Source organism: Aquarana catesbeiana, linkage group LG05 (genome assembly GCF_042186555.1).
Source record: "Aquarana catesbeiana isolate 2022-GZ linkage group LG05, ASM4218655v1, whole genome shotgun sequence".
In the NCBI taxonomy this organism is placed as follows: Eukaryota; Metazoa; Chordata; class Amphibia; order Anura; family Ranidae; genus Aquarana; species Aquarana catesbeiana.
Window position 1 is genome coordinate 241,259,419 of NC_133328.1, and position 17,503 is coordinate 241,276,921.

The 17,503-nt window shown below is 43.2% G+C and overlaps 1 protein-coding gene across 1 annotated transcript in view; it reads left to right on the forward strand.

Annotated features, from left to right (window-relative positions):
• The first annotated feature begins 265 nt into the window (after positions 1-265).
• The window catches only part of TEX10 (testis expressed 10), a 206,033-nt gene continuing 188,795 nt past the window's right edge, over positions 266-17,503 (forward strand). The window contains exons 1-3 of the mRNA XM_073630641.1: positions 266-614; positions 5,133-5,845; positions 15,340-15,583. Of these exons, the coding sequence (XP_073486742.1) occupies positions 435-614; positions 5,133-5,845; positions 15,340-15,583 (1,137 nt within the window). The 5' untranslated portion in view covers positions 266-434. The remainder of the gene's footprint in view (positions 615-5,132; positions 5,846-15,339; positions 15,584-17,503) is intronic.

Here is a 17,503-nt window from a genome sequence, read left to right on the forward strand (position 1 = left end):
CCCTGATTCTGGGGGGGGGGGCACTTGACCCCCCTTGCCCCTACCTGCGGACGCCCATGGACATAGCATGCCTTTTCTTCAATAAATAATCTGCTTGCTTTTATTTTTTACACTTTAATTCCACTTTAACTGCTTCCTTTGCAAGGAGCACCTTTTTTTATTGTATTTTTTTTTAATAACGACAGCGTAACTTTAAATCTATCATTAGCAACAAAGAATGAGGTGATTGACCGCTTCCAGCTTTGTGCCTCCATGGGCTCTCCGTAGCTGGCAGCAGGAAGTGGTCGTATGACCCGGAAGTTCCCGGATTGATGTCTCAGAGCGGGCGATGCAGCAGAGTGCTTTGAGTGGAAGAAGTGCGGGAAGCGCTCTGTCAGATGTCCTGTTAGCCTGACCGCTCTTTTTATCGTCCAGCCGACCTGTCCGCCTTCACCATGACTAACAAAAGGAAACGGCAAGAAGACTTCCAGAAAGTGAAACTGAAGGTTGGGAAGAAGAAGCCCCGAGCAGACAATGCGACTGATACCAACTGCAAGATCAAGTCCATTCATCTGAGCGAGCAGCTGAGGGACCAGCACTCTCTCCCTACTAGCAGGAGGAAGCTCACTATTACGGTAGTAGTGCACAACACCTCTGCCTTCCAGCAGCTTTCTTTAGTCTTTTGTTAGGAGGGAATAGTGCCTGAATACAAGACCGTGCTACACCAGTTTACCGCTGTTACCCAACTCCGGGCAAATAAAAAACAATGCCAGCGCTTCAGGGGTTTATTGTTTATGTCTTGAGGAGCAGCAAGAGGAAATGTACTTACCTGATGATCTGCTCCTTCCCAGAGCTAGATCTGCCCTCGCCCTCCACTGGTCTAGGGTGCTGATATCATCAAGACTATCCCCCCGTTCTGGACATGAGCCTACCGCCGAATCGTGGGGGAGCGGAGGATCAGAAAACTAAGAGTCCTTTCACACTGAGGCAGTTTTCAGGCATTATAGTGCTAGAAATAGTGCCTGAAAACCGCCAGCCGAATGCTTCAACACTGGGGCGGTGCGATTGCGGGACGTTAGAAAAAGTCCTACAAGCAGCATCTTTGGGGTGGTTTTGGAGCGCTGTATACAACGCTCCCAAAATGCCCCTGCCCATTGCAATGAATAGGCAGTGCTTTTGAGGTGCCTGAAAAGCGTTTCGAAAGTGCCACAACAAGGGTGTTTTTAACCCCTTCTTTGGGGTTAAAAGCGCCGCTTAACCATTTGCCTACCAGGCCAATTCTGACATTTCTCTTTTACATGTAAAAATCATTTTGTTTGCATTTAGTTTGTTTTTTTTAGCAAAGACCCTAGAGAATACAATGGCGGTCATTGCAACTTTTTATCTCGCACGGTATTTGCGCAGCAATTTTTCGAATGCGTTTTTTTGGGGAAAAAAAAAAAAATTCTGCTTAAAAAAAAAAAAAAACAGTAAAGTTAGCCCAATGTTTTTGCATAATGTGAAAGATGAAGTTACGCCGAGTAAATAGATACCTAACATGTCACGCTTTAAAATTGCACACGCTCATGGAATGGCGCCAAACTTCGCTACTTAAAAATCCCCTTAGGCAACACTTTAAAAATTGTTACTGGTTACATGTTTTGAGTTACAGAGAAGGCAATGCCAAAATTATTGTTCTTGCTCTAATGTTCGCGGCGATACCTCACGTGTGGTTTGAACGCAGTTTTTATATGTGGGCGGGACTTCTGTATGCGTTCACTTCTGCATGTGAGCTCACGGGCACAGGGGCGCTTAAAATTTTTTTTTTTTTTTTATTGTTAATTTTACTTTATTTTAGCTTGACGTTTTTTTTTTCCCCCAAAAATTTTTTTTGGTCACTTTTATTTCTATTACAAGGAATGTAAACATCCCTTGTAATAGGAATGTGGCATGAGAGGTGCTCTTTACAGTGAGATATGGGGTCAATAAGACCCCACATCTCATCTCTAGGCTGGGAAGCCTGAAATAAAAAAAAAAAAAACAAAAAAAAAACACCGCTTCCCAGGCGAAGCGGCGCCATATTTTATTTTTTTTTAAATACAGAGGCCGGGCGTGACGTCATAACATCGCGCCCGGCCTCCGAACTAACATAGAGACTCCGGTGACCATCTGGATCCTGTGTCTGACTCACTGATCGTAGCGGTGAGTCGGTAGAAACACCGGAGGGTGGCGGGGGGGGTGTCCCCTCTCGCCTCCCGTAAGAACGATCAAGCGGCGGAACAGCCGCTATAATTGTTCTTATGGTGCACAGATTCGCTGGCTCTAAAAGACGATATCTGAACGATGCCTGTAGCTACAGGCATCGTTCAGATATCCCCGCTCAAAGCCATGGACGTCATTTGGCGTACGGTGAGCAGGAAGCGGTTAAACAGCGGTAAAGCGCCACTAAAACGAGCAACGCTTTACCGTTAACGCACGGACGACCCTAGTGTGAAAGGGTCTAAAACTGCTTCTCCGCTCCCCTGGACAAAACAAGCTCTTAAAGCAGAAGGAAACTGTAAGGTTGTTTAAAGAATAAAAACACCTGAAAGACAATTGCATAATGTGCCACTATGCATCGCATAGTGGCACATTATGAAATACTTACCTTGAAAGGAAGCAATCCAACGGCGAGCTGACATCTTCCCCCAGTCTTTCTTCTGGGTTTGCGTGCTCCGGCTACGTGATTCGCAATGGCGTCACTCTCGCACTCAGTTCCAGTGTTCTGTCAAAAGAGTCAACTTGTCAAAATCTCCAATTACATCACTTCCAGTTTCCCTCAGCAGCAGTAATTGCAGATTTTGACGACGTGCTTGTTTACACAGAACACAGCCATCGTATACACTACTGTAGACGATATAATGAGTGGGAATTGTTTGTCTGCCTGCTAGTAACCAACAAGAGGGCTACCTCCAAGGAGGTGACAACTTTTTTTAATGCTTAGCTGTTGTATCAAAATGGCCAACTCGTTGTCTACTGTAGTGTATAGGGTGGCTGTATTCTGTGAACAGGCACGTTGTCAAAATCTGCAATTACTGCTGCTGGAGAGATACCAGAAGTGACGTAATTGGAAATTTTGACAAATTGGCTCTTTTGATAGAACACCGGCACAAAGCTCTGAAGGTTCGGCAAGGTATGCTGGATCTTCAGGGCACATGCGCCGGTGATGTAACTGGCTGCATCCAGGGTGAATATCTCCTAAACGGTGCACATTTAGGAGATATTTATTTTTACTACAGGTAAGCGTTGTTATAGGCTTACCTGTAGGTAGAAACCACCAAGCGGACTTTACTGCCGATTTTAAAGTAGATCTTCACCCTCCAGGCAAACTTCAGTTCTGTTCACCCCTCCTCTCCTGAAATAGCTGTGTGTTTTTTTTCTTTTTTACATTTATTTAGAAAAATATTAAGTTTGCGCCACCCCCAAGTGCACATCAATCGCCTAGGTGAACGACATGTAATGTGCTCCCTTTGCCTCTTGGCAGGACAATGAGCATCTGAATTGTGCAGAGGGCAACCTCTGGCATGCAGTGGTTAAGGAATTAAAAAGGGGGGAGGCTGAAGTTCTGCTTTAACCCTTTGCAGGGCATGCACAGCCCCACCGTAGGAGATCCTTTTTTTTGCCTGGAGTTGGGCTTTAAAGCTGAACTCCAGGCATTTTTCTTATTTGCATAGTTACGTTGATTCTGCTTGGACCAATGTAAGTATACCTATTCCATACCTGACTGATAAAACAAAAACACTAAATGGCACAAACTGTAACAATAGTAGGTTTTCAGTTAGCATCACCCAAAAGTGAACAACTTGTAGGTTAAATACTGGCAAATTGTCAATGTAAATGAACGAAAGGATACATTGAGGTAAAAAAATGCTTAGGCTTTAGAACCTATTTAAAGTAAATCTGTCATGAGAGAAATATAGAATCTTCTATTACTGACCCCCTAACTCCTCAAAATGCTAGTTTCTTGGCTGTTTTCTCACCAATCCAGAACAAGTAAAAAGATCAGGCGCATTGGAGAAAAATGTCAGAACTTCCTATCTGTATGCATTTCTGTGGCAGTAGCTTTCAGTAATATAGCAGAGCTAAGGCTGGAAAAAAATGGGAACAGGCAGGCTCTTTATTGCAGAGCAGACGTGCAATAAAATGATCTGTTCACAATCTTCTGTATAATGTGTACTGAGGTGCGCATGTGACACTCAGTTTACATTCCAACACAGTGCCTGTGTGCTGGGATGACTGCACTCCTGCACCGGTCAATCAAGGTGGCTGAGGACTGACACTCGCAAAAGCCGCAAACGATATGCCAATATTGGACAGGGTAAGTATTTTTGACTTCTATTCCACTTTAAGGCATGATGGTCAGCATGTAGCCAGATTGTAAAAAATGTGTACCAAAAAAATGGTGCCTGGTGGGGATGAAAACATATAAAAAAAACAAACAGCTGCCCCCTTTAAAGTGAACGAATCACTGGAACTGTGCATTATTATAGTTTTAGTTATTATATAATTATTATTATTTTGTAATTTCGCACAGTTCCAATGTAGCCAGATTGTGATCTCTTTAGAATGAGGAGTCAGCAAAGGCAACCTCCGAGTTCATGTCATCACAGGTTTCCTTTAGGACATTCGTGAGCCTAATGATTCAGAAATGAAAGCAATTCCATGCGCAAGGAAATCTGTTGGCTGCCATTGCTACCATCTTCTTTTGAAAATGCATGCATTTTCCAGGTCAGTAATGCAAATGGTAGTAAAGTCAAAAGACCAGCATTAATGCCAGTGTACTAGTACTTTCGGAAGGAGGTTGTTATCAGGATCCACATATTTATCTCAAAACAGATTTTCTTTTATATGTGTGTTTTGTTTGAAAGCACACCTGAACAAGACATGCCTTGCTTTTAATAGTCACTTAAATGTTACAAAAACCAGATAAACAAAACCTAGTTTGACTGGTGATAGTAGCTAATAGTAATAGATGAAAAAGGGAAGTAACAGACAATGAAATGGCTTTATATACACTTTTTAGTAAGTTTCCTTTACTTTTACAATGCTGCCTATACTTGTGTGTGTATCCACTTATGCAGAGGAATGAATTCTGGTTGCTAGTGATAGTTCTGTGGTCTCTTTTTCTTTTGCAGGATATCCTTTCACAAATGCACCATTACAATTCCGGTGTTAAACATGGGGCACTTGTTGGTCTTAGAGAAATCCTTATAACTCATCCTTCATTAATTGATACGCACATTTCAAATATAATGAGTGAAGTGACTGCTGTGTTCACCGACAAAGATCCTATGGTTCGGTCAGCCACGATATCGGTCTTGCAGCATTTGGCACCCATGATTTCTCAAGAAAGGATTGCACCTTTTTTCCCTCTTGTAAGTGCTCACCTCTCCTCTGCTATGACTCATATAATGCTGGGCATTCAGGAAGACTCACTGAAGATCCTAGATATCCTTTTGGAAGAATATCCTGACTTGCTTATTGATCGTAGTAGCATGTTGTTGAACAATTTCTTGGAACTTATTTCCCACCAACAGAACTCTAAAGAAATAAAAAACACAGATAAGGTACCATCTTGGACACTGTCTGTAAATCCTAATAGGAAGATTACATCTCAGAAGTGGAGGATAAGTGTACTGGGTAGACTAAAAAAGTTTCTTCAGGCATTAGTGAAACGAGCTGTTGAAAGATACCCTGACAAGGAGGAACTTCATGATGGCACTGAAAATCAGTTTACTGTAAAAGCAAACATAGACATCTCTTGGCAAGAGCATGCAGCTGGTCAGCACCAAATTAGGTTGTTTGATTGTAGACAAACACAATTAAGTAAAAACTCATTTCATCTGAGGTACGTATGCATTTATCCATCTTTAAATGGTGTATATGCTTATAAAAAAGTGTGTTATGTTAAGTAACTATTTGTTGACACTGAACAGTGGAGTCCTCCCTCTCATCATCTTGCATAGCATTCCTGTACTGAGAGGAATATGTAAGTTGTCATTCCTTACTTTTTTCCCCGAATACATTACTATGGACATTCTGCCTTAACATTATAAATACTTTTTTTTTGTTTTTTGTTTCCCCTCTATTTGGGCATGTCGGGACAAGTTTGATCATTTGAGGAGAGTACGCTGAGTTTCCAGCATAGCTGGAATGGTGTGTTCTCCTGCTTAGTGTGGTCAGTTTGTAATAGGAAAGCAGAGGGACTAGCAGGGACACCAGGGATTTCACATAAAGGAAGTAATGCAAAGAAAAAAAAAAGCTGAACTCTGGGAATATGACAAGGACAGCCCTAGCAGTGGGGCCTCCACACTGCTAACTGCATGTTTAGTTGAAGGTTGAGCTGAACAGGCATTATTACATTAATGTCACTCGAGTTCAGTCATTTATTTTATGTTGGTTGTTATTATGATATTACATACTGGACTCCTCGCTCTGGGCCAACTCTGGTTCTCTAATCCTCTCCTAGAAGCTCCTGCCTGTGGGTTTTGCATTGACATCATCCTCTGCAATGCAGGGCTATTAACCCTGCATTGTATGTGGTGGGTGTAAGCATACAACTGCAGCTCCTTATGGAGAAGGCTGTGGGGAAACTGTTGCACAGATAGAGGGAGCTAGTAGTAAGGTATTTCTCCTTGTGCCCACCTAGACTAAACAAGCATTTAGTGCTTGCAGTTCGGAAGGGGGGACACGGCAAGAGCTGTTTTTGTCACATTCCTTGAATTCAGCTTTAAAGTGGAAGTCCATGCTAAAACTAAAATCCCTGCATCTTTAGCCACCAGCATTCTAACACTAACTTATCTAGCCCTGTAAAGAAAAAACAAGTATACATACCTGTTCTGCAGAGGACACTTCCGACAACGGCTGTGAAATTAATGGAAAGTGAAGTCACCCATAGACTTACTATGGGGCTTCCATTGTTGGACGTGTCCTCTGCACCCGCCCACACAGCGAAGCTGCGGCTGACAGCTCAGCATGGAATCGGGTCGGATCACCTGCAGAAAAGGTATGTATACTCGTCTTTTTCTTTACAGGGCTAGATAGATTAGTGTTAGAATGCTGGTGGCTATAGATGCAGGGATTTTAGTTTTGGCATGGACTTCCACTTTAACATAAAAAGGTATTTTTAATCTGCAGTGGGGCCACTGACCAGGTTTAGTAAGTTCTTGTTTAAAGTGGTTCCAAAGTCAAAAGGTGTGTGTGGTGTGTTTTTTTTTTTTTTTTTATTCCTTATTTAGAGGTATGCAGTGTAACATCACAGCATGACAAAGCATGGTTGATATCCTTTAATAGAGATCTAAAAACATGAACAAAGAATATATAGATATCAATAAACGATCAAACAAGATTCCCGCACTTCAGTATGAGGTGTCTATAAACTTCAAGCTGTAGCCTCTACAGCAAGTATATCATAGATTTTTTTTTTTTTTTTTAATGGCAAGAACTAGCATGTATGGAACCCATATAGGTTGGGGAATGGAACATAAGCGATACATGGTGAAGGGCCACTTCCCTGTACCAGTTATACCAAACTATCAGAGCATACCAAGTAATATTTTTTTTTGGTTTATGTAAGTAAAGAGTAGACACCCTAGATGTTTAGATAAAGGGTAAAAGGAAGGAGAAAGGGAGGATGGGGTGCTTCGGCTGAGTCCGACGGCACAAGACATCAAGTTTCCCTAGGGTAAGGAGCCTCAATTTAAGAGTAAGTCAAATATTCATCTGAGAAGCAGAACATATCCCAGAGCAGCCAGCGTGTGTTGTGTTCCTCCGTCTTGTCCCTAAGGGCAGACGTCATATGTTCCATCCATTAAATGTCATTCACCCTGGAAAACCATTGCGGCACATTAGGTAGAGATTGTTTCCATATGCTGGGGATGCAGGCCCTGGCTGCATTCAGAAGAGGTTTCAGCAGGGATTTACAGTATCTCCTACTGGACATTGATAGCAAGTTAAGGAGCACTGCTGCTGGATCTCAGTCGTTTTTTTGTACCTTAATTCATTCATTGCATTAAGGGAAAAAAATGCCACACTACTTGTTCTACCCACCGCCATCCCTAAACACTTACCTTACTCCTGTCGCTGCTCCAGCGCTGTCTCGTCTGCAGCATTGAGCCCTCCCTACCTGCTTTCACAGAAAACACTGAGTGCTCCTGCTGCTGTTAGTCAACCTCCTGTGAGGAGGGAGTGGGAGTGTCTGGCTCTTACCAATGCTGTGTGTGTCTGTGGATGCACACAGCCTGGCTCAGCTTGCTAGGTTGGCACTCAGAGGCAGAAGGAGTGGACAGCAAAGGCGGGGGACTGCCAGGAGGAGGTTGGGGACCCTTTTGTGCAATATTGTTGTACAGAGCAGGCAAGTATAACCTAATTTTCAATTTTAACACACACACACACAAAAAAGTCTTTTAGTATTACTTTAATACTGCTGTAACCCAAAGAATCTTATGAAAGGGTGCCAGCAAAGCTGAGTTATCTGAAAAACATTTTCAAATATGCTAGGCGTATGAGCTCAAAAAATTGGGGGAAATAAACCTAAGCAGTTTTCCAATGCTACTGAGCCAATTGTTCCAGTGTAGATTATAATGTGAAAGCAAACTTTTCATTCAGTGGTGATCTTTGCCCTGAACACCAATGCAGTGAGTTAATTCATTGTTTAATTTATTGTTATATTCTTATCATTTTAACATACCAAGAGCTGTACCAAAAAAAAAAAAATATTTCATGGGCTCCTCGAGGCCACCAGAAGTTTTCTTTCTTTTTTTTTTTTTTTCCTTTCAAGGATTCCTCAAGGGTAAAAACTTTAACATAAGCGATTCTAAACAACTGATCTTGAAAAAGTCTACAAATCAGGAGTTTTGCCTTCAATACAACAGCACAGAATAATGCCCATGGGACTGAGTGAGGTGAGCACGTAGGCCAATAGTTGTAAACGTAAAAGGTAAGCATAATATCAGTTTATTGGAGATGTAGAACCATCAACATATATTAAAAACACTGACATAAATGCCAACTGACCTTGAAAACAGCATAATGATAAAATAATGGATACATTCACATTTGTTGCATTGATTAATGTAGAACAAATATACAAGCATCTAAAACTCGACGCGTTTTGCGAGCTGCTGCTCGCTTCTTTAGGAGTAAATATGATTAGTATAAGCCGACTAGGCCAGAGTCCCAAGGGAAGGGCAGTGTCCCTAAATGTACCTCAATGTCCGTCATCATGAATGACACGGGAAAAATTGTGTCCTCAACATATAAAGTGCGTCCTGCACATGTGAGATAAGACCCGTGAATTCACGGGTCTTATCTCACACGTGCAGGATGCAATTTATGTTGACACAATTTTTCCTGTGTCATTTATAACGGACATTGAAGTACATTTAGGGACACTATTTGGCTTCCTGCATCGCGTTCACCCTCCGCTCGTCCCCTGGTTGGTTCTGGCTATCTTCACTTCTTCTTCAGCTCCCGGATTAGACACATCTCGCTGCCGCCTCCTGGGAGATCACTTTCCTTGGGACTCTGGCCTAGTCGGCTTATACTATGCACATTTACTCCTAAAGAAGCAAGCAGCAGCTCGCAAAACGCGTTGAGTTTTAGATGCTTGTATATTTATTTTAAATCAGTCAATGCAACAAATGTGAATGTATCCATTATTTTACCGTTATGCTGTTTTCAAGTCGGTTGGCATTCATGGTTCTACATCTCCAATAAACTGATATTATGCTTACCTTTTACATTTAAAATTTTTGGTCTACGTGCTCACCTCACTCGGTCCCATGGGCATTATTTTGTACTGATGTATCTGACATTAAGGATGGAGGTGTGTCATGGGTAGCTGCAGATCATTCTCCTTTTTGTGCCTTCAATAGATGTGCTTTACTCATTTGTGACTCAAGAATTGAGCTATAGATGCCTAGTTAACTGTAATTTTCAAATGATCATCAGTAGCATCCTACATACTCCCCACATTGGCATTCTACATACTCCCCACATTACAGGTTTCTTTTTATTCAACTTCTTGAGATGACTAAAAAAAGGTCAGATTGTCGGACATAAACATGAGAAGTGAGCTCAAAAGTCAGTTGATTAATTTTAGCAACCTCTGCATAGAAGTGATATTTAATCAAGAGGAGATACCTGGACAGAACCATAAGTATAGATGGAAAAGAGAAGTGGATCAGGCACACAGCTTTTCAATACACCAGCAACTATCCTACAGAGTGTGGAGAAGCAGTTAGATGGAAACTAAACAGCTGAATAGAAAGGTAAGCAGAGTATAAAGAGTGCAGTGTTGGCAAGTTGATTATTGCAGTTTGCATGTGAGCGCTAGAGCAGACAGAGGAAGGAGAAGGAAGGTTTGATAATGGCTGAATACAGTGTTCAGCTATGATCATGCCAGCTCTGCCACCTTTTGTAATACCAAGCTGTGGGGTATGACTGGATCAACAAGTAGACTGTATCGAAGGGAATCAACCATGAGTCTTAGGAAAATTTAAAGATTTTAGAAACGGAGGCTGTGATGGTAGAGTAGAATACTGAGCGGGTTTAAAGTCTTTCAAAGCCTAGCATTTAAACTTGAATCCTAACCAACTTGAAATGATACAAGGAAATCATAATTTTACCTGGTCTACCCATTTGCCATTTGGTATTAAGCTCACCTCTTCCTTCAAATCCTTGTCAAGGGTCTACATGCACTGAAAATGACTTATTTACCCAAGTTCGTATACTACTGTTATAATCTTGCCAATCCCTATACCAAACCTCATCTTGGGGAAAATCCTGGCCTTGGCACCACAATAGGCCAAGACTGTCAGCCTTGGTGTTATACCATCGTAGATTAGCAAGCGGTCTCGCAGTGCCCATCCTAAAAATTACTTCATAGTAGTTCAGATTGTTCTCCGTATATCACGTCATGATACCCATGGGACAGATTTACTTCAAACTTGTGCATGCAGAATCTGGTGCAGCTGTGCATAGTAACCAATCACCTTCTAGGTTTAGCCCAGGTTCACACTGATGGGTTAAAAATCATGCAAGTTCAGCTGAATTCGCACAATTTCACACTGGCAATGCAGTCCGACTTTGGGGTTCGATTTGACAGACAACTGTGCCGGTTCAAAACGCCCCTGAAGTCGACAAAAGTAGTACAGGAACTATCTGCCGAAAATAGCTGCCGATTTGGCATGCAATTTCACACGTCCATTTGCATGCCAAATTGGCCCAATGTGAACGTGGACTTAGGCTGGGTTCACACTGGTCCGACAAACGCTCCGACATTGGGAGCTCATGTCGCATGACGTGTGAAATTCAATGTTTCCCTATGGGAGCCGTCCTAACTGGTCCGACACAAGTCGTTCTGACTAGAAATGCTCCCTGTACTACTTTGGTCCGACTTTGATCCTACTTCAGCCCATTGACTATCATTGAAGTCGGATCGCCGTCTCGCATGATCCGACTTCGGCATGCGACTTGTGCTTAGATGATCTTGAGGGGGAACTCCGCACCAAATTTTAAATAAAAAAACGGCATGGGTTCCCCCTCCAAGAGCATACCAGGCCCTTTGGTCTGGTATGGATCTTAAGGGGAACCCCCACGCCGAAAAAATGGAGTGGGGGTTCCCCCCAAATCCATACCAGACCCTTATCCGAGCACGCAGCCTGGCCGGTCAGGAATGGGGGTGGGGACGAGCGAGCGCCCCCCTCCCTCCTGAACCGTACCAGGCCGCATGACCTCAACATGGGGGGGTGCTTTGGGGCAGGGGGTGCCCTGCGGCCCCCCCACCCCAAAGCACCTTGTCCCCATGTTGATGAGGACAAGGGCCTCTTCCCGACAACCCTGGCCGTTGGTTGTCGGGGTCTGCGGGCTTATCGGAATCCGGGAGCCCCCTTTAATAAGGGGGCCCCCAGATCCCAGCCCCCCACCCTTTGTAAATGAGTATGGGGTACATCGTACCCCTACCCATTCACCTAGGGAAAAAAGTGTCAATGAAAAAACACAGTATACAGGTTTCTAAAGTAATTTATTAGTCAGCTCCGGGGTCTTCTTCCGACTTCGGGGGTCTCTCCGGCGTCTCCTCCCGGTGTCCTGATCTTCTGCCGGCTCCTCCGCTATCTTCTGCAGCTCTTTTGCTAGCGGTGGGCCGGACTTCTGCCTTCTTGTCTTCTTCCCTCTTCTCTTCTTCCCATGTTGACACGACGCTCTCTCCAGCTGGAATGCTCTCTGAGCGCTCCGCAATGGACTTATATAGGCGGTGACCCCGCCCCCTTATGAGGTCACAGTCCCGGGGCATGCTGGGACTCTGCCTAATAAATTACTTTAAAAACCTGTGTACTGTGTTTTTTTTCATTGACACTTTTTTCCCTAGGTGAATGGGTAGGAGTACGATGTACCCCATACTCATTCACAAAGAGTGGGGGGCTGGGATCTGGGGGCCCCCTTAATAAATGCTCCCCGATTCCGATAAGCCCCCCGCCCGCAGACCCCGACAACCAACGGCCAGGGTTGTCGGGAAGAGGCCCTTGTCCTCATCAAGATGGGGACAAGGTGCTTTGGGGTGGGGGGGCCGCAGGGCGCCCCCCCTGCCCCAAAGCACCCACCCCCCATGTTGACGGCCTGGTACGGTTCAGGAGGGGGGGGCACTCGCTCGTCCCCACGCCCATTCCTGACCGGCCGGGCTGCATGCTCGGATAAGGGTCTGGTATGGATTTGGGGGGAACCCCCACGCCATTTTTTTCGGTGTAGGGGGTTCCCCTTAAGATCCATACCAGACCCAAGGGCCTGGTATGCTTTTGGAGGGGGGAACCCATGCCGGTTTTTTATTTAAAATTTGGCGCGGAGTTCCCCCTCAAGATTCATACCAAACACAGTGCCTGGCATTGGCGGGGATCCAAGTCTGATCCCTGTTCGTTGAAAGTCGGACGCATGCCGGCTTAATGTCGCAGGGCAAAGTCGGATCCAAAGTAGGACGGCTGTCGTGTCGCACCAGTGTGAACACAGCCTTAGTGTCAAAGCTTAATTGAACAAGCTGAAGTTAGGCGCTGATTGGTTACTTTGCACAGCTGCACCAGATTATGCTCTCCCCCATGAAGTCCCCATCTGGACCCATTTTATAATATCAGACTATTCTCCTTTTCCTATATATAATCTAAACTGGTTGCTTCGCCCTCAGAGACTGGATTACTGACATGTCAATGCAAAAGACTCCAACAGTGGGTTTGGTAAAATATTCCAGTAACCTTGTTTTAGTTTGCATATAGTTCAGTTCAGTGACTTGCCACACAGAATCTGTACACCCTGGTTTTGTCTTGGAGTAGATGCATGACTGAATGCCAAAGTGTGTGTGTGTGTGTGTGTGTGTGTGTGTGTGTCTGTGTGTATTAAAATATATATACACACACCTGTCCAGGATCTTTTGAAATATTTTAATGATCAGACCTATTTATGAATATCAAAGAATAAATATAAAGGCATGCTTAGAGTACTTGAAATGTATACCTTTTGGTGTCAATATTTGTGCTGTATAATATAAAATTTTCAAAACGAAAGATTCCCTTACAATAATGGTCTGTGGAGAAATGCCTCTTTACACTGCTATTCAGTGAAGGGTTCCTTTATATTATGTGTGAGAAGTGCCCACTTACATCTATGTTCAGCGAGAGGAAAAATGCCCGCTCATTGCTGGTGTAAAAGAATGAGGCAGAGAGTCTTCCTAAAATCATGGTAGGTAAGAGGAAAAAAATGTCCTTTTACATTTGTGTGTGGTGGTGTGTGTGTGTTTTTTTTTTTTTTTGTTTTTTGTTTTTTTTATATAACTTGTTTTTGAGTATATGCAAATTAAACATGCATTCACAGAGAAATTGTTCTTAAGGCAGTAGAGCACATACAAAATGTCACCATGTTGCCATTTCACACAAACAAAACCTTAAGTCAGACAATAATCTTTGGAAAGAAGGGTCATTGTTGTGCACACCTATGGTCTAATCACAATAAACTGGAGGGCTTGTGCTAAAAACAAGTCACTCGTGTCCCATCTGTATTTATTGTACTGTGTAGTGGCCAATTAAGAAACACGGGCAGTGTGGCTGTACACAAAGGATGGAACTATGGTGCAAAATCCGCTGTCAAAGAAAGGAGAGAGACTGCAGTGACCTGTGTATCTAACCAGGGTCCCCAAATTTTATCAAACTTCCCTGGTCGACATCTAGCCTCATAGGCCAGCTTGTGCAGAGGCAAGGTTTTGTTAATTACATTTTTTCTTCAATCCTTAATGCAGGGGTTCAGAGGAAAGTCAGTGGAGGGCTTTAATTTTCCTAGCATAATATAGCAAAAGACCCAAGAACTGTGGACGCAGCAGGGATGTCTAGGTCCTTGAATACACCCAATAAACACAATTTTTAGCGTTGCATACATTTGTGAAATTGAAGGTGTTGACTATAAAGGCTGTAATACTCAGCCAAAAAAGGTCTAACTCTAGCACAGTACCACAACATACTCTATGTAGAAAGAAGAATGCCACCTTGACAGATCCAGTAGCATGTCACTATTAATCTTTTGTTACTGTCTGTAAAGTGTGATTCTTTGCAGTGCGATTTGAGCCAATTTTGTATGGGCTCAATTCGCACTTCACCACACAATGATGCAGGCATCTTCTCCCCCCCCCCTTTTTTTTTTTTTTTTGCTGCACCAGAATCAGATCACATGGGTGTTCACACCCATGTGATCTGATTCTTGCAATTGTACTGCATTTTTCGACCTGTTTTGGGGTGTCCTCAATTTTAACGTTGACACCGGTGGCAGATCGCATGAATGGAGTGTGATGTCAGCCTGGTGTGGGAAACGCTCAGAGTTTGCTGCGTTTCCCACACTGCATATATGTGAACTGAGTCTAAGAACAAACAATTCATATACCTACGGAGTGTTTTCTCTTTTTTTTGTCTAGGAATATTTTTGCATTTTATGTGTATAGTAAAATGTGGTTATTGCTGGGGCCACTGTAAATGCAGGCTGTGACAGAATGACAGTAATATTGTACATCCAAAGGGCATTTCTATGTTCAGATTCTTTTTTTTAGGCTTGTTCATATTTCTTGCACTAATACGGGACAAACATGCTTTCCATTACTTCTTTTACATATTTAATCAGGGTGAAAAAGACACCAGTCCATCTAGTTCAACCAATAGAAAAAAAATAAATTGAAAACTTCCATACAGAATCCTATACCCGGAGGATCATAGTTGACCCTATTAAAATGGTGATTCAATTGTTAGGTTTAGTTATCTTATCTTCACAGTGAAATCTCTTACAGTAACATGTATTTTTATTTTTTTATGTTTCCAGGTCATTGGTGGGTATATCTTGCAACACAGATGAAGGTCTCTCGTCTTCAAATAGTTTAAAGGCCTTCATACAAGCAGTCATTCCAATTTTGATTGAATGCTGGGTTGAGGAGTCACCCAGTAACATGTGTGATAGTTCTGAAAACTTGCTAAAACCTGTAGCACATCATCTTCTGCAGCAGGTGCTGAGCATAATTTCTCTTCTTTGGAAGCTTAGTGAACACCAGGATGAATCACAGAAAATGGTACTTATTGCCTAATTCTTTGTTTTGATATCATTGTATTTTGTAATGTGCGTTCTTTCCGCTAGCCGTAGTGACTATCTATTTGCAGGGCAATATGTGGGGTGGTTGTTCTGTCGACAGAGAAAAATTATTATTATTTTTTTTTTTTTTTAAGAATCTATACTAGGCAGCAGACATTGTACCAACAACCTTTATGAAGAAAGTTTTTTTTTTTTTTTTTTTAAGTCTGCCTCAAAACAATAGTCTATGGCTAATTGGTCAAAGTTGGTCAAAAACTTTGTTACTTTTAAAAGTGCTCCCTCTGTCACTGGATAGCACTTAATATGACCTGGGTGTCCCACAGGTACTAGGTAGCACTAACCTGTACCATAGTATCACTCAGGCACGGTTACTAATCTGTAAATTTATATGTGTAACAAATAGATGATTGGATAATATAAACCAGGCACCATTATAGGTATGAATTGGTTAAATTTGCATTAGGGGAAGGATGTATACAGGAAAGTAACTAGTGAGGCTGATGATGGTTACATTATAAAAACTCGAATATGAGGAACCACTCCCCATTAGGACTGAATTAGGAAGTAGAGGGCAGTGGATCCCAGAAAAGGGTGTAATTGAAGCAAGAGCTGTGGATCAGGCATGTATGTGAAGGGGAGAAAAGGGTTTGGCAGAGATAAACATTCAGATGTGCTACCGGTTACAGGGGATAATAAAAATTAGGGCTGCGACTAACGATTATTTTCATAATCGATTAGTAATTATATAGGTTTTATAAAGCGCCGACAGTTTACCCAGCGCTTTACAACAGTTGGCCGATTGTTTCGATTAATCGGATAATAACCTTAAAAAAAAGTGTGGTGTATAATTTAGTTAATATGTAAAGGCAATTTATTCTTAAATATCTATATGCAGTGGTAAATCTAAATAACCAACTATATAGTTGGGGAGCAAAATCTCTAATCCACTTTGAGAGGTATACTGTATATACTATTAGAGGTTGAATCTGGTAAATATCATAAGATCAAATTTTTTATTTAAATTGGACTGTTTTGCCGATTTTCAGACAGAACTGTAATATATTATATGCTGACCATACAAAAACAATGTCTGCCTTAAAAAAAAAAATTTCTCTAGTCATCTTCCAGGACGGCACACCTGAGAGATGAGAGGCTCCTCCCTACAGGAAACACAATCAATCGACAGCTGTTTTAAGTCCCCACCCTTCCCCTTGATCCTCAGTTTTTGATTGTGTTTCTCCCTACACAGTGAAACCGTTTTTTTTTTTTCAAATGACCCGAAGCCTGGCGCTGGTGGTCCCCCCCCTGGGAGCCGGACCAAATGCCTGGGGAAGGCCTACGGCCACATCACCCTGAAAGTGAAAGAGGGCGCCGCCTGCCCGATCTCGTAGGATCTCGGAGGCAAAGCAGGGTCGGGCCTGGTTAGTACCTGATGGGCCTCTGGGTCTGGCCGGATATATTTATCCTTTCTGGGGGGTTCCCCTATCCTTTCCTCAGGGGGGGCAGCAGAAACTGGAAGAGCCCCCCTGAGAGCTGAAAGCCCCTGGGTACAGTGGTGTCCCCAGAACTTCAGGGGCCTTTTTCCTGTCTCCCCCCCTTACCTGTCTGGGCGTCCGTTCAGACAGGGGTGCTGGCTGTCAGTTCTTTCCAGGGCCCCCGACTCCTGGGCCCCTGGTAGCCCGCGTGGGCTGCTGGGGAGGGCGCCGCTTGAACGACCCGCGTTCTTACCCAGGAGGGAAGGCTGAGAGTCAGCAGGAGCAGGCGCCCACATCCTCCTTTCGAGGAGGCACCAGTTCACTACGGTGGATGTCTGCCTAAACCACCTCCAGAATGGAATGAGGAACGTACGGCATTGCCCCCCCCCCCCAGGTGTATATACTGACTGGCAGGACACAGCCTA